Here is a 21,801-nt window from a genome sequence, read left to right as displayed (position 1 = left end):
GGTTTAGCAGGCCTGGTAGGGATGGGGTTAGGGCTGGACTCGATGATCGTGAAGGTCTTTTCCGACCATAATGATTCCATGATTCTATTTCTTGAAGAGCACAACAAGAATAAAAGCACAATAAGAACGGTAAAAGGGATTACGGAGTAACACATGCATTAGTATGGCTGCCAGGTTAGGCATTTCGGAGTCTTAGAAGCACTCTGATACAGATTTTCTCTCCTCCTTTTTTTGCCCTAGTCAGACATTTCCCTGCTGCCACTTATGCCTCCCACGGTGGCAGGGAGGAGGCAGGGAACACGAAGCGATGCCAAAACCTAACCCAGCACCAGGTGGAGTCTCTTTCTCCAGAGATCTTCCAAAGCCCCCTGGATGCCACCCTGTGCCACATGCTCTAGGTGTCCCTGCTGGAGCAGAGGGGTTGGACTGGATGATCTCTAGAGGTCCCTTCCAACCTCACCGGTTCTGTGGTTCTTTGAACACAGGGCACTTCTGCAAGTACCTCTCCAGCCCCACTATCCTTCACCCCTTTGCTGTCCGACACACTGAACCACAGCTGTGACCATGACACTTAGCAGAGGCTGCCCACAGTTGAAGGCACTTGTTAAATGTTACCCTGAGAAAAAAATGCTATGTTGTATTCATTTTAAGTAGCAAGAGTATCTTTATATTCTGAACTCCTATAAACTGCCTGCATGTGTCTGCTGCGTGTTTTGGAGGCATTTTTTCCCCCGAAGCAGTTTTCAGCAATGCCCTCTCCCCTCTCTTTAAATAAAGAGTCGAGCACTTGAACGAAACAAACCCGCCCCACCATTGGCTCAGTGTTAGTATTTGCAAAGCCTCTTCAAGATGCAGCTTGGAAACACTCCAAGCATTTTTTTTCTTTTTTGTACTCAGGACCTCAGTGTCAGTATTGCCCAACTCCCATGCCGATCCAACAAAAGCAAAGAAGGAAGAAATTCAGATTTTGTTATTTTAATGAACAACATCTAAAAAAACAAAAGCAAGCTTTCTTGAAGGAATGATAAACATCTGTAACACATTCCCCCCACTTACAGTTTAGGTTACATTATTGAGTTGGCAGTTTACAAACAAATATTTAGAACATTATCTCAGATTATTAAATCAATCCCTGGAGAATTTCTACAGCACAGTAACTTTGTTCCCATATTTGTTGGTACAGGTATGTTATTCATCCTAATTACTGGAACTTCACTGGATTTCACAGCATACTATAGACAGCACTTTGTCCATCCTAAATTTAACCAACCTCTGTAACTTGCAAGTAACACCGTCCATGCTGTTAAAGAGAGTGAAATTATGCCTCTATAAGAGCCATTCAGTCTCAGTGAATACCACTGCATAAAAATCTTTTCTCTTAAGTTTTCTTCTTCTCGTGAAGACTAGGAACTAAAACTTTCCTTATTAATGTCTTGCATAACATAATCACTGTCAGAATCCATGTTTCCTTCCTCTTCTGATGTGTCTGCCAGACGTTTCATGCCTCGCTGTTGCGAAATGGCTAAAGCATATTTAATATTGTAGATATTCCATTCACAGCTGCAAAAAATAAGAAATAGGATTCAATTTTTCTCCCCCCAAAATTCTACTTTTCTCCAAAGAAGTAGAAGTAAAAAAATATTTTTTTTCTTAAAATAAAAGCCTTCTTACAGAAGGCCATTTTCAAATCTCTAATGTTACACTCCCAACCAGCTCCCAAACTACTCCACCCTTAAATGAAGGACTATGGTTTGAACTTCCTATGTATGACTATACATACAGTTTGGAAACATCATCAAAGTGACGTTGGATGCTCTTCTGAAGAAACTGGAGCACAGGGAGCAGCTTTTCTGACCTTGAATGAAGAAAATTTACTATAAATTACATTGCAAACTGCACATGTGAAAGCCTAGAGTTTTTCTGCACTCTCAAAATAAAAAAAAAATATAAATGTTAAACTCTAAATATGAACATTTTAAGATGATACCAAACAAAAGGCTACTGAGTTTTAATTGTATCACGTACGAAAAGCCCCTTGCTGACAATGCATTTCCAAATGCCTGCCAGCAGTTCGACTTCCACAAGAGCTCACCTTGTTTTTAGTTTCTGTCCATGTAGCATGAGCAATTTATGAGCCCAAATAAGATAGAACTCTAAGTGACAAGATGTCTCAAAGGCAGAGGCCAGGAACTCCAGTAACTTCTCCACATACAGATCTGGGAGTGCGGAACATATAACATCAACTGTGGGAAAAAATGCAAAGACATTAATATGGAACTGAACAATATGAAAGATTGCCTAGGAACACATATTGGGAAGGAGAATGGCAACTATTTGAAGCATAATACTTCAGATAAGGGCACAGGACGAAACAAATCTTTCCGATTTCAGCTTTCCAATAGCTACTCTATTTAAGGAAGAGTTTTCTTCCTTTTAACACAGAAGTTAAACAGTTTGCATTTGTCATAAACTGATAAACACACCCCTTCTTTAACTAGATCACAATAAATAAAAAGCTTCAAGTCTTGAAGAAAAAAAAAAAAAAGAAAAAGAAAAACAAGCAGCAATAAAGTGCTAAATACCTCTGCCCTTTAGGCTTCAACTTATTTAGCTTACGATTAGGTCAGACAAGCTTCGCAGCTACCTTCATTGCTAGGTATGGTCTCTATGACCTCCTGAATTAATTTCTTTTCGTTCAGCTTGAAAGCCATGACGATAGCCACAGTGTATTCCTTCTGATGCAGCATTTTGCGGATATTGCTGGGTGTGACATCAACATCTAGCTCAAAGGGATCAAACATCAGCCCGGAGTCTAGTGAATAGATGAGCAGGCCTTCCGTGGTGGTGGCTGCCCAGCTTCGGCCTAGGAGGGAAATAAGAGTGGGTAAGAACACAACTGTCCTTCTAGGATGGAAGCACAAGAGTCAGGATAAACAGATGAACCTTAATTGCTTGCACAACATGGGAAACAGAAAACCACATGTTAGTGATGGGCCTGTTACTAATGATAAAATGCTGGTGAAAAATACCAGCCGAAAGTAATGTACACTTAAAACTATCTACATGTCCACCATGCAGCAGAACAGACCTAGCAGCACCCAGTAACACCTGGAAAAGCCATCTCCAAGGTACTTTGCTATTATTCCTTCATTGCTCTGTTCTTTTGTAGTATGTGAAAGAAAAAAAAAAATCCGAATTCCATGTCAATACTCACCTGTAGGAGAGAATTGCAGGCAACTCACTCTTATTTCTGGTTTGAAGTGTCGAGCACTCATGTCACCTGCAAGAAAAATCCAGAAGTGAATTTTTACATACACCAAATGTTCACAGTCTGGCTAACAACTGTAACTACGCTATCATTCTAATGCTGAGAAATAATGAAGAATAGGCCAAAACCCAGTGCAGTTAAAGACCATACAGTCCTTGCCCAAGATATTTTAGAGTTAAAAAACTAAATGAAGCGACTGGACTGAAATTTGCTCGCTATCATAGGAGAGATCAAAGTCAAAGCAAGGAACTGGAAAACAAATTCAGGTCTCCTGGGTCTCAGATTCCACAGATCAGGAGGCCTTCTGTTTTCCATTGCTGCTTCTACACAAAACAATCTATCCTCATATGCACTTACCACTTTTGAAACAGGTCACTGTGGCAACAGAACATTGAGTAATCATAGCTAGAAAACTGTGCTGGACAATTCAAACTCTCCATATCTGATATCTACTTTAGGTCTGAGGTTTTGATTTACATAAAATTAGAAACAAGAAAGCAAAATCCAAAGTCATCTACTTATCATTGAGACTTACCTCTCTTTACTCCAGGAAGAGGAATAGCAACACCATCTTCATCGCCGGTGCCTTCATCAATCAGAGCCATGCTGCCAAACTCAGTCATTTTTCTTCGATCTAGGTACTCCTAGAAACACATCCCATTCACTACATTGAATCTCTTGTCAAATACCTGGACTAAGTTAAAATTCTCTAACACAGCCACTACATGATCAAGTGATTATTTCTTTTAACTTTCTCCCAAAAATTCTTCATAATTTGCAGAGAAAACCAACTATTTCACAACATCAGGCAACAGTGTTCAAACACTGATCAGAATCAAGAATACTTACCTCTTATGGCCTCAGAATAACACAAAGCAGTTCCAACTGGGGCTTTACAGTATCACACTGCTCTGGCCAATACAGGCCCCGTTTCCTCAGGTGAGCTCTTACTCCTTCCTTCCTTCAGCCCTGACCACTGTCTAGCCAGGCAGCTACACAAAAGACCTTTTTTTTTTTCTCTCTCTTTCTTTTCTTTTAACCCTGTAGGCTGTATGTTGAACTACACTAGCACAACAGAGGGCAGCACTAGAACAGGCCTGCCTCACCGCTGTCAAAGAAACTTACTCGGAACCACCACCAAACACAGCCCAAAATGAACACCAAAGCACTAGGGTAATCATTAATCTTCAAGGTAAGGAAATGGAAAAAAAGTTAATACGATTTCTTAACTCCTTTTCAGCATCCATTTCACTTTTAAAGGAACTTCACAGTTTTGCATTTGGTGATATTCAGGGAGGCACTGAATTTGTAACAGATCAGTGATGCTCTCCTGTGCCCACTCTAAAATTCTGCATTTCTCTGCTAGCAATCAACTGAAATGCAGGGAAAATTAGCTTAGGTGAAAATATCGGCCATTTAAATTGTATTATCATCTCATTAACTTCAGTCAACTGCTGACTTAATCAGGCTTAAGACTTCTGCACATCCAAGACAAGCACATTGTAACCCAGCAGACTTTATTTTCTGAGAAATACTTTTCTCTTACAGCTGTCCTGCCCAATACTAAGAAAAATGAACCCACACTTAACAAAATATTCACAAATTCCACTTAAACAAGATGCTATACAGAACCAAGGTCTTTAGGAAAAAAAAAAAAGAAACAAAACAAAACCGATCCATGTGCTGACATACCTCCATTGCATCTAATGAAAAGTTGCATGAGATTTCATATTTTTTCATAAGAATCTGTTCTTTGATGTTATATATACAGACAAATTTTGACAATCCACCTGCTAAAATAGACTGACCATCTGCCGAATAACATAAAGTAGTAAAAGATCTAGGAGAAAAAAAAATAACAGTTAATTTCAGTGCCACCTCTGAGCTCAAAACAGACATAATACAGTGTGAAGACATGGAAAAATGGAGCTGTTCGTTTATGTAACATGTATTTAACACACAAAATAGTTTTACCATGACCAAGTACTTCTACTTCTTTAGTGTGACTCTCAAACACTTCAGAACTTTCAAAAACTTATCTGAAGTGCTTCCACACTTCTGCTTACATGTGACAGCTTAGGGAACGAGCTCTCAACTCTACCTTATACAAAATTAAGGATGGTCAGAAGAACTAGGAAAAAAATGTCATACGATGTTTTAAAGAGACAGATGATCGCTAAGAAATACATTTTTTTTGAATAATTCTTTCCCTTTTTCCTTTTGTTTGGAGGGGCAGTAGTATGGAAGAGAGTGTGTGATCTGAGGAAAGGAGAAGAATGAAAGATTTCTACCTCACAGTATTTGACAGCACGTAGCTGCTGCCCTTTTAAGATTACTTCACATTCATACTAGACAGCAATGCAGAGCTTATTTACCTTTCTAAAAAACAACCACTTTCTACATGCTAGGAGTTATATGCTAATCACTACACAAACTGAAGTCCTATCTCTTTCAGGAAATACACTACTTGATATGGGAAACTTAACTGCATGACAGCAACACAAAGTTGTAACTGCTGAAAAATAACACTTGAAATTATGCTGATCAGTGAGGAAACATAGTAAAAGACAAAAAGGGTCTGATCAAACATCAAGTTAGGTACCTAAAAAAAATCCTGCATCAGAATCAAAATAGGCCGATGTAACTTTGAAAACCTTCTGTTAAAAAAAAAAAAAAAAAAAGAAAGAAAGAAAACAAAAAAATCCCAACATCTTAAAAGCATTAGTAACTGTGGCATCCTCTTGTCACTGCTATCGAGTTTACTTACTTTCCCTTGGCCGACTGTTTGGCTGTTATTTTATCAAGTTCCTTTCTTCCCATCTGGAGGTCATGCCTTCCCTCAATTGAGCCAGTTTGCACTGCATTTTCATGATCCCAAAACGTTATCTGTCCATTCAAAGAAGCAACTGCAAGCTCTTTGCCATCAGGACGGAAAGCAACAACAAGAACTGCAGAGAAGAGATGATTAAAAATGCAGTCAGATCCTTTTCTAAAAAAATACCCTGTATTTTTGTAGCACTTCTGTCTCAACTATTAATACATAACAATAACAATGATTTTTGTGCTAAAAACTGAATATTATAAAGAACAATCTCAACTTTTGCTTTACTAAGGAAATCTGATCAAAAGGGTATATCAAATATTGTAAAAAAAAAAAAAAAAAACAAAAAAAACAGTGGAGCGTGTCTATTTTTACATATTCAACACAGAATGAAATAACAAACGGTTACCATCTGAGTTCAACATCAGAGTCTCCTTGGTTCTCCAACTGTCTAACATATCCCATAACTTGACAGTCTTATCCCAGGAGGCACTAGCTAGAACACACTTCACTGGGTTAAAAGACAAACTGCTGATGGGGCCCTCATGACCAGATAATACCTAACAAACAAGAAAAGGTAACACAGAATCAGGTAAAATAAACTGAAATTCATATACTTGATACTGAACAAAAGCTAAATACAACAATGAAACCTGCTTAACTTGTCTACTTTTATATATGCAGAATAACATACACCATCAATTCTCAAATTTTATTTTCAGAAAACCTAAAAAAACAGTTCACTTCAGTGCTACTGCTGCAAAGGCAAAACCCTGCTTACGTGTGCACACATGACTGACATCACATCTTAAGTACCTTGCGCCAAAAACCTGTCTTCCCCCCTGACAACAAACTTCAGAGACTAAGACTTAGGAATGCTGCATTATTTTTTTCTTAACAGTTCCTCGGCTTGCTCTGATAAGAAGCAAGTCGTTGCTCTGGGAATGAGGAATGTCCTGCAAGTGAAAAATTCAATACTTTTATTCACCGTTTTTAGTAGTAAAACACAGATTTTTAAGCCCTGAGCTGCAAGTCATCTCAGAATAATTGACATAAAGTAACTAAACCCTGCCATCATAAAAATCTGTTCAAAAGTAAGCACTCCCCCACTCTGCTGCAGCAAGACTGTGCACAGTCTCTATGATCTTATGACTGCACCTAAACTTTCCTCATTTCCTGAAGAAAATACAGAAAAAAAGTATCACTGAACAATAATGGGAGTAGACTATCTTTTTTGTCCCATGAGAAGCACAGAAATACTTGTGATCGTTCATCAGCTAGAAAGAGCTTGATAGCTCCCATATAATGAATCAAAAAATGCTGTGAATAAAGCAGCTTAGCTCCAATTCTTGCATAGCAATGCAACATTTAATATTGTATTCAAACCCTCCAACTAATCCCAAAGGTACGTCCTATCTTCATGACGTCCTTACATCCAACAGCCTCCCACTCTGCATGGACCAGATGAATATTTCAAAGGAATCCTGGGAACCAGCTGACACGATCTCACCACTGGAGTCCACAGCTAAACAAGAGAACTGAGTTGGCCGTGGAGAAGTAAAGGTGCGGAAATTGCGGTATCTATTGGAAAGGTGAAAATATATTTAAACATTTTAAAAATACATTTAAAAAGTATTTAGGTAGGTGAGAACAGATATTTTAAGTATTTTACTTGTAGCAGCTTTTAAATCAACTACATGAATTTATAACGCGAGACATTTGTTTTAATTAACACAAAACAGAAAAAGGCACAGGAACTTCAAGCTCACTTTACATGAGCTTATAACACAACTCTTCATTGGGAGTCCAAGACTAGAAAACATATTGACTCTGCAGAAATAAGCCAAAAATATTCAAACCCACAAGCCTTTTTTTTCCCCTATTGCATACTACATGCCCATTTCTTAGATAATATGGGGTTTACATATCCAATTCTGCACACACATGCAGTATAGTAGTTCAACCATTACAGCAAGCTATGAAAATTAGACAGGTGCCTTTGCCAATTTGAATTACAGAGCCAGCGAATGATCTTACTGGATTTCCAGCTTCTCTGAAAAAAATCTTCCAAATTTTTTTTCACAAGAAATTAGCTGCAATGATAGGGTTCCTAATTTATACAGTCAAGTAGGACCCACATTCATGCAACCTGCTGTTGAAAACAGCAACCAGCAGTTCAGCGTTATCTCAGGGGATGAAAGCAGAAAGCTACACATCACACAGAAGCTTGTTACAAGAGTCACCTGTGTAGATCAAAAGCCCGCACCGTTCCGTCCAGGGAAGCGCTCAAAATGACGTAACCGCTGGAAGTGAAAGCTACGGCGGTGACGCCGCTGCTATGTTCCGTGAAGGTGACAAAGCAGAAGCTGCTGGACGTGTTCCACACTTTCACCTGAGACACACACAGGAAAAGCCTTCTTAATATCTGCACCGGAAATTTAGGAAGCATGGCTAAGGCAGGAGAGAGTAGTAAAGGAAAGTTAGCCCTGAAACTCCGCAAGGGGTTTGCAGCTCCAAAATTCAAAAGCCAGGTTTTCGGCATTGCTCTGAAACAGCACTGTCCCATCGGTGAGAAGGAATTTTGTACTAGCAAGGCAAAAAGCCAAATTCTGTTATTAAACCGCTAAAGACACACACACACACCATGAAAATCTTTTTTTTTTTTTTTTTTTGGGGGGGGGGCGGGGGGGAGGAGGGAACATTGTCAATTTTCACATAAAATTATAGTACTACAGGTCTTGGTGGCCATCTCAAGCTCCCAGACTTTGGATTGTCTGTGGCTGAGATACAGTTTCAATTCTGGGTTTTGGCCAATTTTAAATTGGAATGGCAAAAAACTATGAAACAGCGCATCTTTTTTCTTTCCCATCAAATCTGCATGTCAGAAGGTACTGTATATTAATTATACTTATATTCCAAGAAATCTCAGTATTATTCTATAATAGATCTTCTTTCAGAATAAAAACAGCAGCTGTATTGCCTAACCTACTACTTCAAGACAAATAGTCTATGAGAAGCTAATTTTTCTGTTAATTAGCAAGCTTCTGCAATAGCATGTAACAGAAAAAAATGTTTAGAAAGTGCACTTTTATAAAGAACTTAATAGGAATTTCATGCTAAAACCAACTACTAAAAGGGCTGAATTTCAGTGACTGAACTTCATGCACTCTGATATATCACAGAACCACCACAAACATGTAAATAAGCACAAATGAACTTGGATTTTTCTGCGTTTATGGTGACTGAAGCTGCAATCATTAAAAATTATCTACTAGAAAGCCTAAGTGATGCAGTTTGCAGGGGATACCAAGTGGAGAGAAAAAAAAGATAGTAAAAATTCTCATCAGCTGCTATAATAGAGGTCCCTACATAGAACTGAAATTCAAGCTGTTTTCCATGTTTTTAAGACTTACGCTCGTTATTCCACACTGCCGTCTCACTTACTTTGCCATCATCCCCTCCAGTTACTATGTACTGTCCATCTGGGGAATACGCTACTGACACCATGCTGTTGAAATGGCCTTGCTGCTTCAGCACGTACGACTCACTTTGCCATTCCCAAACCAGGAGCTGCCCCAGACCTGTAAATGCAGATGACAAGTTAACCAAAACTATGAATCCTTCATTTTTTCAAGCTAAAAAAATAATCATTTATTACGCTAAAGATAGAGTCAGACTCAAAGAATATGGGCTTTATTCAATTTTGCTACAGATTTCATATATGATTTTGGAGTAATCATTTCCTTTTTCTTTTGCTCCTTATCAAAAAAGTATTTCCCTGAATCAAGTAAGGGGAAAATTCATTAGGGATACATGCTTTACTTTATTCAGATACAACCAGACTATGAAGTTTTAATAAAACATTAACTTTTGGAAAGAAGAGGAGTAAGAAAAATTCAGGCTTGCACACCACCACCGTTTCTGTTTTTTTTTTTTTTTTTTTTTTTTTTTTTTTTTTCCTCCCCAGGAATAAAGACCAAACAACTTACAAACCTGAACATCCAAAGGCAATCCAGTCACCCGTACAATTGATAGAAATAGAAGATATCCGTTGATCTGAAATGCTGGAATTAAAAGAATCACTCAGTAAATAAACTTGCATTTTCAAACCCCATCTAGTAAGCTTTCACATGTTAGAAACTGGAGTCAGTTTCCTCAGGTCAAGAAAGATCTTTGATTACTTTACTGACTTTCTATAGCTCTATAAAACCTAGAGCAGCAAAAAAGTTCTATCCTTTTTCATACTCAAGAACACCAAAGAAACGAACATACACACATTTTTTTCCCCCACTATTATTTATATTTGCTGTATGGAAACTGCCAAAGTGTCCAAAGCTTCAAAGAAATCTATGGCCAGCAAATAATCAAGCGTTCCTATTCAGTCCTCATTTTTCTGTAATAATCTATGGAATGTAGTTGTGGGGCATTTATTATATAAATTTACGAATGATTACTTTTTTCTTGAATCAGAATATCCCTATTTCTAGAAATGCAATTATGATATTATACCAATTAAAAAAAAAAAAAAGTTTGTACTTTGATGTTCATTCTTCACTGCTAAACACGCTGCGTTCTCCCCTTGTCCAACCAACTCCAGTAAAACAAACAGAAAAGAACATCTCACCTCAAGGAGTGGATCAGATTGAAATCGGGAAGTTCATGGAGGTGGAAGATTCCAGAGGCAAAACCTGTGACTAGAAGGTGTGTTTTCTTGTGATAAGCTGCAGATGTCAGGTTATTAAAATCACCCTCTTTATTGAAAAAATGCCTGCGCATCAAAAAAAAGAAAGAAAGAAGCATTTCCAAACAATCAAGTACTTCAAAAGCATACTACATTAAAGTGAAACGGTAGTAATTCTGGAAATTCCTGAACATATGTTAATTTACAGTGTTAGGGAAAGAGATGGTTCTTTTCTTTTCCCTTCCCTGAATGCTTACAGCTGTAACAGCAGTGTAATCTATCAGAAGCAACACCTGGTGCCTTGCAATGAAAGGCACTTTAGGTTAAACTCAGAAGAATTACGTTTTTTGTCACCTGATACCAGCAACTCCGGCTTTAAAATACAGTGGCTACCCCTGCATATTTAAGCTCTCTTGCAGATTAGATAATTGAAGTACTAGAGTCATTTACTGACATTGACGTTTTTCTCAGTTTCTCTACATTTCCAGCTTTTAGTGGAATTAAACAGCTAAGCACGGCACGATGGTCAAACAGAAGAGCATCCGAACATCGCCCAGATGTTGTGTATTCCAAATTCCTTTACACTCTGGCAGGGATGTTCACGAAGGCTCATTCCAACGTGGGCAGGGGTAGGCTGTCCAGAATACCAGTCCAGTTACTGTCTATGAGACACACGCCCTTTGATGGGAACACATAGGGAGGCCTGGCAGAAAGGCACCTTTAAATACGATATTAACAGGCTGGTTACATATCTTCAACAAATGCTGCCGTCACCTCTCCAAGTTAACCAAGGTCTTTCTGCAAGAACTCACAGCTTCAAGGCAAAACTGAGTTATTTTGAAGATGAAGGTTACTGCCTTTGGTATATTCAAGGCGAGACAAACAGGTGCTTCTACTGAAAACATTTATAATTAGATTTATGGTGAATTACTAGGACCTGGGCAATGGTTTATACCACATTGAAAGAGTGACAGAGATCGAAAAAGAGCCCAATATAATAAAATCTCACTTTTGTTTTTAGAAAAAATAAAATCACTTACTTTGCAACACGAGAATATTTAACCTTCTCTCTGATCTCTTTGGTCTCTTTTTCATTTGGATTGTCTTTTCCATGAATTTCTTCACACCGAGGTTCTTCAAAACAATCTTCATCATCATCTTTTTCTTTCTTTTCCTTTGCTTCACCTTTAGGGGGCATGGGCTTCAAACCATCCAGCTCTGTATCACACTGCCACACGCAGAGAGCCCCATCCTGGCTAATTGTGTACAGCTGCAATACAAACCCCACAAAGCTACTGGGACCATACAGTACCTTTGCTTCATCATCTGCTGCCCTGATATAATGAACATACAAATGTAGAAGCAGTAGCCAGACTGCCTGCTACCATTAGGGTGAGATATTTTACTTAGTCCACAAGCTTTGATTTGAAACACTAACTCATTTGTTCCACATCAACTGCTCTCTGCCTTCAAAAAATTTCTGAAAAGGCAAGGCAATTTGGTAGCGAGCTACAGTTAACTACCTTTTTTTGTAAGCATTTAAAATGATAACATTTTCTCTGAAGCAACTGAAAATAATTTACTCTCCCTTTAACATTCACATATTCAACTATTCAAGTAAAAATGGGCATTATAACTAAATTTGCAGATTCTTGATCAAAATATGAGTCAAAAGAGGTATTACCTATATTTTTTCTAATTTCTAGGAAAATAGCAAAATAGTAACCTGAAACTCAGCATCCTTATCTACAGATATAAAACACAGCTACAAGTATATTATTATAATATTTTAAGAACATAGCATGATCACACACTTACATCTAGACTGTTCTCTTCAAAAAAACAGGCTACTATGGCATCTTTATGCCCTCCAAGCGAGTAATAGATCAAGTTTGCCCATCGCTCTGCTCCGAACACCCAGGTTGACATGTCCTTGCTCCCTACAGCAAAACATCTGTAAAAGAAAAGCCATGTTGGATTAGAACGTGGATTTGCAAGACTTGTCACTGAGCAGAGAACATTCTGGAAGCGGCGACCAGCGTCTCCGCATTAACAGACAATAATTAACAATAAACGACACAATAGAGTTCTAAAGATGGCAACTCCAGCAGAGGTCTATGAGATTAAATATTTAAAGCACGAACACGGATGACTCTCTAAAAACACGTTGCTTTATAGATAACGGGGCATTTTCAAGGAAAATGTATATTTTCATACTTTCTAGTCTAACAATATTTTTAAATTTAAAAGACAATGACAAGTGAATAATGCATTTTTACTGCTAGAAAAATAACCATAGAACAGAGAACACAATATATCATCACACATACAAAAATATTAGCAAAGGGAAATGGTAGGTACTGCTTTAGTTTAACAACTCACTTGGAATCATCAGTCCAGTCAATACATGTTGTTTCATCGTATGGACCGTAATAAGTTTTGTCCAGGACAAATGCATTAAACTCTCTTTTTCTTCCAGGAGCATGGTACATAAGAACAATGTTGTCTTTTGTAATCACAAATTTCCTGTCAAACAGCGGAGTAGAGGAGAGGGAAGCGTAATTATACTCAAAGTTGCTGAAACAAAGAATTGCTCAGGAAGTAATGTAACGAAATGTAATAAAGCAACATTAAAATGTTTGGGTTTTTTTTGTGTTACTTAAGCACGGTGAAGAATATGGAAGAACAGTTAGGAGGTACAGCAAAGCTGCTCAGTTTTAAGAATTCCTCTGTGGAGGACACCCATGAAAGGCAACTTTTCAGCCAGGTTCAGGTTCCCAAGCTTTGTTACTCCTCTCCCCACCTCAGCTTCACAGAAACACTGGCTCTAACCCAGCTTGAATTATGAATTAACAATTATAACTCCCTAATCAGTCAGTCTTTAGATTAATTACAACTATCTTATGGAGTAACTTCTATGGGTTTGTTCTGAAACACACACACACCACTTACTTGCCATCAGGGGAAAAGCAGACGCTATGCACTGGCTTATGGAAATGGAACTGGTGTATCACAGATTTACCAATTAAACTGACGAGCAAAGCAGCTCCCTCTGTAATGGAAGAAATAAGCACTGAAATTATTCAGCTCTCCTGCCCAAGCAGAACCCTAGCTAGTTTACCTTTTTAGTTTTGTTAAGAAAAAGTACTCTCTCAGAGACTTTACAAGGCAACATGCTTACTAGCATTGAGAAGAAAAAAATAATCAGAATTACAAATCTCATTTTAGAAAGCCAGCTTCTGTAAGGAAAGATACCTTTTCCAAAGACTCTAACAAATTTAAAGTACAGTGTTTTTTAATTTGTGTTAAGGTTGAGTGCCCAACAAAACAGACTTTCATAGGGTTTTTTTTTTCTTCCCCTCTTTTCCTCGCCTGTTAGAAAATGCAAATACCTTCATCAATTAGTATGGCAAAATTTCCATCTGGAGAGAGCCCCACACACGTGATGTTGTGCCGTGTAGCCAACGGCAGCGTTTCACACTTGTTACTGCAAGAAAGAGGGATAAATAAAATGAACTGAGTACTGGGGTATCGTTCAAACAACCGTTTTTTTTTTTTTTTTTTTAATCATCAGCAAGGTATAACTTGATTTCTACCTTAATGCACTGAACCAACTTAAGAGTACAACCACCAAGACAGCATTAAAGCGCTCGACTGACGCAGCCCTGCAAACACCACGTATGTGAGACAAGCCCGGCAGAACAGGAGTCAGTCACAACACCTGCCTCTAGGGACAGGGGGACAAGGGACCTACATTCTCCCATTTATGAGATGCAGTACGAGCCAGACAGGAATATAGGGAAACTACACCACCAGATTAAACACAACCCATTTTTCCCTTATATTTCCAAAATGCTGTTTCACACGCGTACATTGCTCCTCTCACAAATATGTGGGAAATAGGAACACAAAATGCAGCACCCTGCAATACCCTGGCAGGGGGGGCTCTATCCAGCCTTTTAGGTTAGGCCTGAAACCTCCGAGGCTGCTCTGGGAAGGCCAGGAGCCCCAGGAAACGCCAGCCCCCGCTCCTCCCTCCGAAGCACAGCCGAAAACAGACGGGACGGTTCCGCGGGAGGGCACGGCGGGACGGCCGGGCAGCCGTCGGGGCTCACTGACTTCTTGAGGTCGAAGAGGGAGATCCTGTTGCCGACGGGGCTGACGAGGCCGTTGCCATCGCGGGTGAAGCAGAGGTTCCCGCGGCGGTAGACGGTGCCCAGCAGGCCGGAGAACTGCGCGGGGGAGAGAAGAGAGGGGCCGGTGAGGGGCGCGCGGGGCGGCGCGGGCGGCCCCGCACAGCGGCCCGGCGCTCACCCTGTACGCGAGCTTCATGGCGCCGCCGCTGCGCCACGCGGGCCGCGCGCGCCGCCCCTTCCGCCGGGGCGGGCGGGCGGGCAGCGCGCATGCGCCGCCGGCCGCGTCCCGGCGCGCGGCCGGGCCAACGCGCGCGGCCTCCGTGCGGCACCTCGTCCCACGGGATGCGGCACCGCGTCCCACGGGATGCGGCACCGCGTCCCACGGGATGCGCCAGCGCCACGCGAGGAGGGCTGAGGGCCAAGCACAGGACGCGCAGGGCGCTCCCTCGCGCCACGGCTTTTCCTGCCAAGGAAGCGGGGCCGTCCCGGCACCGTGAGAGGGAAACTGTCACAGAGACCCCCTTCACCCATCACCCTGTTAACATGTCTACATATTTTTAAAAATCCCCGTAACTCACTTTCCATCCAATTCCCCTTCTTTTTTTCTTCCCTCTGTAATTTCAGCTGAAGGCACCTTTGAAGCAGGGGGAAGATTCTTAAAACCTGTTTAAGGAGCAGCTTCCCACTTGGTATTTTCATTCAATATGGGGGCATTACCCTCTGTGGTGGGCCCCAGCTGTGCAAGGCTACAGAACAACGAGGGGAAAAGGTCGGTCAGTCTCACATTAAACACACAATTTGCAAGAGTAGAAGCAGAACATTATAACTTGGAATATTTCCAGTCACACCTGAATCTGCAACATTCACTGTAATTACAGTTTAAAACACATTTTTTTTAAAAAAAATCATTATTTACATCTGAAATGAAGTTACACATTCTAACTTTGCTTCACAATTTTGCTACACCTGCACACTTCCCTTTATAAAACCGACCTCTTTCTGCCATCACAAATACAAGCTTGGCTTCTACTGTGTAATAATTACACTAAGCCTTGGCGATGAAAGGTTGACTGCTTTGTGTCACATCCTACTGAAAATGTTGCCCCATAATAAATATGGAAACAGATTGCTATGACACTTAAATGCTAATGAAGGAAACTCATCTGGGAGCTCAGGAAGCCACATAACCTATCATGAAATTCAAACTTTCTTTGGTAAGAAATAAGCAAAAGGATGAACTGTCAAAACATAATAAAAATAATAATAGATACACACAGTTATGGAACATGCTTACTCAGCAGATGGGAAGTCTCAGCTTTGAATGAAATTCTATGTTAGGGATGTTTATAGTAACAGCTCTCCCATGCATTTAAGTAAACAAATGAAAGTTAAATACAAGATTCAATGCCAAATTAATGATGGTTAGAAGAAAAAAAGATTCTATTACATCAGTGAACAAGTTGAATGCTTTGTTGTATTTCAGTTACATGGGTGGAATAAACTGTAAATTATTATTTAAAAATCAAAATGTCAAATATTTATAGCATCTGACAAATCAACTGACAATTCTAAAGTACAGAGAAAGCATGAAAACAAAGCAGGCAGCTGCTAAACAAGAGAAGGGGTTCAAATATTTGCCTTTTTTGTTGGCCTATGCTGCTTTGTTTATAGGAGCTATTAAACAGCAGAAATTCTTGTTATTCCTTTAAGACTTGGAAGAGAATTTTTCCAGAGGCGCCGCAAATCTCCTGGACACACCAGTTCATGCCAGCTACCGCCCTTCCTCCCCTCTGTGAACTCCAGAGAAATACCTACATATATACAAAGCTACAGAGCTTTTTGAGAGCTGCAAAAGGTTTAAAACACTACACATATTTACAAGCTTTGACTTCCACACCATAAAAACACACATTTATTTATCCTTGATTTTTGGTGCAACTTATACAGACAATACATCAGTTAATTTGTAACTTTATTTAAATAGTCAACCATATGTACATTAAAATTTACAACTGAAAAATAATCAGTTGGTATGGTATGACTGCAGCTTGCTGGACCAGAAGAGATTTAATTCTAGGACATTAATCCTTCTCCCCATATCTAGACTGGAAGCAGAGAAGTAAACTTCATCTTAAATGGCATTATTTACTTTTAGAACCTCTGGAATTAAGGTGCAAAAAAAATATGGCTCTGCAGTCCATAAGTAAACACTAATTAGGGCAAAAGAAACTAGGAAAAAAAAAACAACTTTGGTTAAAAAACAAGCTAGCACATCATAAAATGCATCTGACATGATGTTCATCCACTCATTGAAGTCACTAGGGAAAAAAACATGGTCCCATGAGCCTTCACTACAGTTGCTCGCATGCCACGTCACTGGTTTAAGTTCAAGGGCCATGATCTTCAAGAAGTATGGCAGGAATTAATGGCTCAAGATGCTTTAGATGGTTCTATAAGGGGTCTCTTGGGACAGGTGTAATTCCTGTATCCCAAGGCACAGAAGACATTAAGCAAATCTTCAGGAAAAATATATATATATATATCTTTGACATCTTCTCGCTGCTATGGGATTCAGAATCACACCTTATTTTTCAGGAATTTTGAAAGCTACTCTGGTCCAGAAAACCAGACAGTCGTGTGATTGGAAAGGCACACACGAGTCAATTATAGCCACGTTGCAAGGCCTACTGTATGTCAACCTGGAAACAATTTTGTGAACAGATATCAGGCTTTTTAAAAACAGCAAAACTGGAGGCTGCTCAAGTTACATAAAGGACCAACTGCAGCAAGCATCTTTACCAGCAGGATGTGATTGAAGGGAAAAAACCCAATAGCTTACACAAAACATACTAAAGTGGCAATATAAACTAGCTGACACAAGCTTCACTGTACATTTGAATTGATACAATTGTCTGGTGTTTCCATGGCCAGTAAGTGTTGAGTGCCATAGGTCTGGTTAGAGTTAGAATGTTACAACAGAGACTGGTAAGGTCACAACCCATTAAAGTGCTTTCAAATCCAGTTCCTAAAGGTTTGTGTTTTCTTGGTTTCTATACCAAGTTGTCATGTGATATTGACTTCCAGAACGTGGTCGTCCTTGCTGGGAACCACGAGTATCTGCATCCCGCTGCTGCAGTTGAAGACCTGACCGGAGGAGAAGGACTGCAGCCGGGGCATGGGCAGACCCTTGTGCTCCCCGCTGGCTGTGGAATGCAAGCTGCTGCGGCTCCTCAGGCTGCTGCTCTCAGCTTGCTCATCCATGTTCTTGTCCACTGAGACATTATCATTCTCAATCCAGCTATCTGTTTTAAGCAAAAACCCACAAATTCAGTCTTCGAAGCAATTAAATGTCTTAAAAACTATTTAGAGCTCAGATACCTGGCCAACTTAGGACAGGTTAACAGCTACTCATCATTTCAGGTGAATCAACAGTTTGTGGCTGTAGACATTTAAACTCTTGATCTAATCTGATTTAGATGTCACAAGCTTTTCAACTACTTAATCCTTCCAGCAAGTGGGAATTATTTTCCCCCAAAGTTAATGAAAACACAATAGATTAAAAATTTATAAACCATGAAGCCTCAGCACTAGAGGGTTTCAAATTAATTTTCACTTTGTTATGAATTCAGTTATAATTATACAATAATCTTTAAAGGAGACATATATATATATATATATATATATATATATAAAGACTTTTTTATTATTCCCTCTCAAGAGTAAGGCTACAACCTGAATTCAATATTACAAAAACTGTTAGAGCAGCTTTCTAGAAATGTAAAATCAGTACCATGAAATGAAACTAAGTAACAACAAAACCTAACAGTACTAAGCTAACCCACTTCCCGGTCTTGCTTTCTTCTATACAGGACACAAACAGCATAATAATTTCTATAAGTAGCCAGGTACTTGAGAAAGCTTTACCAGCATCGAGTTGCATGGAGTGAGCAGAATGATGAGGGAGGTATTTAAATAATCTGACATCAGGAAAGGGTAGGTATCCAGCAAAGAGAGGCATCACTTCCATGTGGACCTTGTGAGTTGCTCGAGCTGCTACGGGCATAGATATCACTCCAGAACTTTTCCCACAAACTGCCCAGTTACTGCTGTTGTCAACAACTGCAGGAATAGAAAAAAATATTCTTACAATATTTTCTGTCTAAAATGGGGACTCAGTACAGTTTTAGAACATTCTTTAATCGGTATCTTCACAATATACAGAAACTACACCAACTTTTGTAAGTGAACAGCTGTTCAAAGGAAGAAACCAGCTCTACTTGAAAGGGATTAATATTTCAGTCTCAAGAAGTCATCTATCCAGCCCAAAGAGTATTTGTATTTCTTTAGGAAAGATTAGTGAAGAAAAAATATATATGTATATACATATTATGAGACTAGTGAAATGTAAACTGCTTTACTGTGCAGTGGCATACACAATACAAGGCAATTGCCCTGGAAGGTCTGTCTGAACTCATTATAAAGACAAAAAACAGGAGAATTTTGTCAACATTTTGATGAGGAATATCAAGAAAAACGTTCTTACCTTCATACATCAGTTTTGTTGTACAATATCCATCTGACTCTGTTAATGCTTCATCTTTATCAACTTCTAAGAGATCCGCAAGCCGGGTGATGGACACCTCTAAAGAGCAGAGCGAGCCTGTTTTACAATACTCTGCCCCCAATGGGGGAAAAATTTCAGTTTTCACATTATACAATGTCTGTCAGGAAGAAAACAGTGCTGTTACCAAGAAAAAAGGGGTGTTTTATTTGTGTTTAAAGAAAAATGGACAACTGATACAGTATGAGTGAAGTTTAGCATCCACATCCTATTATACCTTTCTAACACAATGGTCAGTTAAAAGCAATGTTCACTTCATTACACTGCTCAGTTTGAGCAAATAAACAAATCAAATTCTACAAATATCATTAACACATTTAATTCCCCTAAAACTATCCAGAAAGATATTGATAAAACGCCAACAATTGCTAGTTGTGTTTGAGTATTCAAGTAAAACCCTAGAATTTTGCTCAATATCAATTTGCAATAAGCATCAAGAAAGAGACAAGACAAAATATGATGGACAATGGTGGTATTTTTTAAACCAAGCATCAAGAACACCACCACAAAGACTTTAGGGATGAGATTTAAAAAGTTTAAGAGAATCCTTTTAATAGGAGGTTTTATTTAGCCAATAAGCTTCCCAGCAGATCAAAGGAACAAAGAGTTTGTTCATAAAAGAAACATTTCAGATAATGGTCTAAAAAACTCTGAATATTTCATTAGAAGATCTCATCTTAAGCATTTGAATTTTTTAGTAGTGCTATCAACGGCAAAGATTTGAGGAAACAGCCATTTGAGTCGGAGATGGCTGTCTTCAGCCGGGGGGTAGAAATCAACTCAGTATTCTCAATAGAGCTCAAACTTAGAGAGAGTTTAAAAAAAAAAAACACAGAGAAAAAACAAACCACCAACATGGAATAATAATTAAAAAAAGACACAAGATTAAGGAAACCAACTTTTTTTTTTTCAGTTCCAGTGGTAAATATACTTCCACTTTACCTCCACTTTCAATGAACTAGCTTTCAAACAATCCTATGATCAGCATCAACCTCATTATGGAAACAGAAATTGTAACATAGTTTCGACTTCTTCCTTTCACATTTGTTAACTGAATGGGGTTTCCTAATATTTGGCCATACTACAGAATACTTACAAAAAAATTTTCCACTTGGAATTCGTATGTGAACGGCTTCAGGGAAAGGGACTGTTCTTCAGAGGTAGCTGGACAAAAGCTGACTGAAAACAGGCACTGCAAGGACAGGGGAAGCTCTTTCGTCCACTTCAACTCCCATACAAAGAATATTGATTGCTTACTGTATATGACCTGAAAGATAATATTTATTGATAGTATCAGCTCTTTCCCTCCTCTGACAAAAGAAATATAGAAATATATGTTCACATGTATATGTCTGTTCTGGCATTACTACAGTGTATGAAATAGGACATGTCTTTTCAGCATAAATTATCAGTGAAAACATGTAATAAAATCTTTCAATGAAGTACCAAAACAGTTTATTGAAGTTTCTTTGAGTCTGGTCTAAACACTGTATAAAGTAAAATGTATTCTTCCAAAACACCAGCTGGAACACGGTTCTATGCAAAGGCAAAATAGTTTGGAAAATTATCTAATCATCTGTGCAGCTTTTAGACTTTGATCTGAATCTGTAGGTGTAAATGCTTCCCAAAGCTTCTTTGCAAAGAAAAATTACTCTCTCAAGTGACTGTAAATCTGACAAAATATCTGGCATTAGCTGTACTTACTGGAAATATGCAGAGGTGCTCATAATTCCACTAACAAGAAGTTGCATACCTGGCTCTCTACACCAGTGAGCTCATATACCACCAAGTCTTTACCTGTTGAGAATCAGGGTTCAGAGATACCAGCTGCAAATCCGTACAGTTAGCAGAATTTTTTAGGCTGTTTTCTGAAAGCTGGAAACAGAGTTCTGATAAATTCTCTACACAGACTTGCACATATTTCCTGAAAAACAAGATAGACTGTTTGTTGAATTATGTAGCAAATCTGAGCAATTATCCCTCAAAGGGTAAATGCCTTCTTTCCAAAGGGTACAATTTAAGCAAAAACAGGATAGCAGATCACTTTCCAATAACTATATTTAGGTGTGTGCACAAATAAGGCTGTACAACATCCCCTCACGTATTAAAACCAAATAACTACTCAGAAATAGTCTGGTTTATCTTGCGGTCTTATTTCCAAAAGGGCTGAAACCACGTTTGTTTTATTGATAGGAAAGCGCACCAGAGGAAGCAAACAGGCTTCCAGTGGGAAGATACAAGACAACAAAACCCCAACTTAAAGAGAGACAAGCT

At 39.1% G+C, this 21,801-nt stretch overlaps 2 protein-coding genes across 2 annotated transcripts in view; both read right to left on the bottom strand.

The window, feature by feature from the left end:
- Positions 1-959: 959 nt before the first annotated feature.
- Positions 960-15,102, bottom strand: PWP2 (PWP2 small subunit processome component). The gene is made up of 21 exons (XM_010218745.2): positions 15,085-15,102; positions 14,890-15,002; positions 14,163-14,257; positions 13,723-13,822; positions 13,153-13,296; positions 12,589-12,724; positions 11,811-12,040; positions 10,714-10,857; positions 10,083-10,153; positions 9,534-9,670; positions 8,333-8,481; positions 7,523-7,670; positions 6,499-6,649; positions 6,036-6,216; positions 4,961-5,108; positions 3,804-3,912; positions 3,215-3,280; positions 2,645-2,863; positions 2,093-2,243; positions 1,781-1,855; positions 960-1,560 (listed from the first exon to the last, which is right to left on the bottom strand). The coding sequence occupies exons 1-21, from the start codon at positions 15,100-15,102 to the stop codon at positions 1,404-1,406; spliced, it is 2,742 nt and encodes a 913-aa protein (XP_010217047.2). The 3' UTR covers positions 960-1,403.
- A 1,687-nt stretch (positions 15,103-16,789) lies between these two features.
- Positions 16,790-21,801, bottom strand: part of TRAPPC10 (trafficking protein particle complex subunit 10) — a 36,464-nt gene continuing 31,452 nt past the window's right edge. Inside the window, exons 19-23 of the mRNA XM_088530650.1 lie at positions 21,325-21,451; positions 20,624-20,794; positions 19,450-19,627; positions 18,831-19,025; positions 16,790-18,208 (exon numbers count right to left, since the gene is read on the bottom strand). Of these exons, the coding sequence (XP_088386776.1) occupies positions 17,970-18,208; positions 18,831-19,025; positions 19,450-19,627; positions 20,624-20,794; positions 21,325-21,451 (910 nt within the window). The 3' untranslated portion in view covers positions 16,790-17,969. The remainder of the gene's footprint in view (positions 18,209-18,830; positions 19,026-19,449; positions 19,628-20,623; positions 20,795-21,324; positions 21,452-21,801) is intronic.

Source organism: Tinamus guttatus, unplaced genomic scaffold (genome assembly GCF_059628265.1).
Source record: "Tinamus guttatus ecotype Peru unplaced genomic scaffold, ASM5962826v1 Tinamus_guttatus_pri_ptg000384l, whole genome shotgun sequence".
NCBI lineage: Eukaryota > Metazoa > Chordata > Aves > Tinamiformes > Tinamidae > Tinamus > Tinamus guttatus.
This window is presented reverse-complemented; position numbering and strand designations above follow the sequence as displayed.

Excerpts from the sequence above, each read along its gene's own strand:
- PWP2 (XM_010218745.2), bottom strand. Across the intron at positions 14,258-14,889 it reads TCCCTCTTCGACCTCAAGAA|TAACAAGTGTGAAACGCTGC; the intron begins GTCAGTGAGCCC and ends TCTTTCTTGCAG. Across the intron at positions 13,297-13,722 it reads TGCTTTTCCCCTGATGGCAA|GAAATTTGTGATTACAAAAG; the intron begins GTAAGTGGTGTG and ends GCTGTTTGACAG.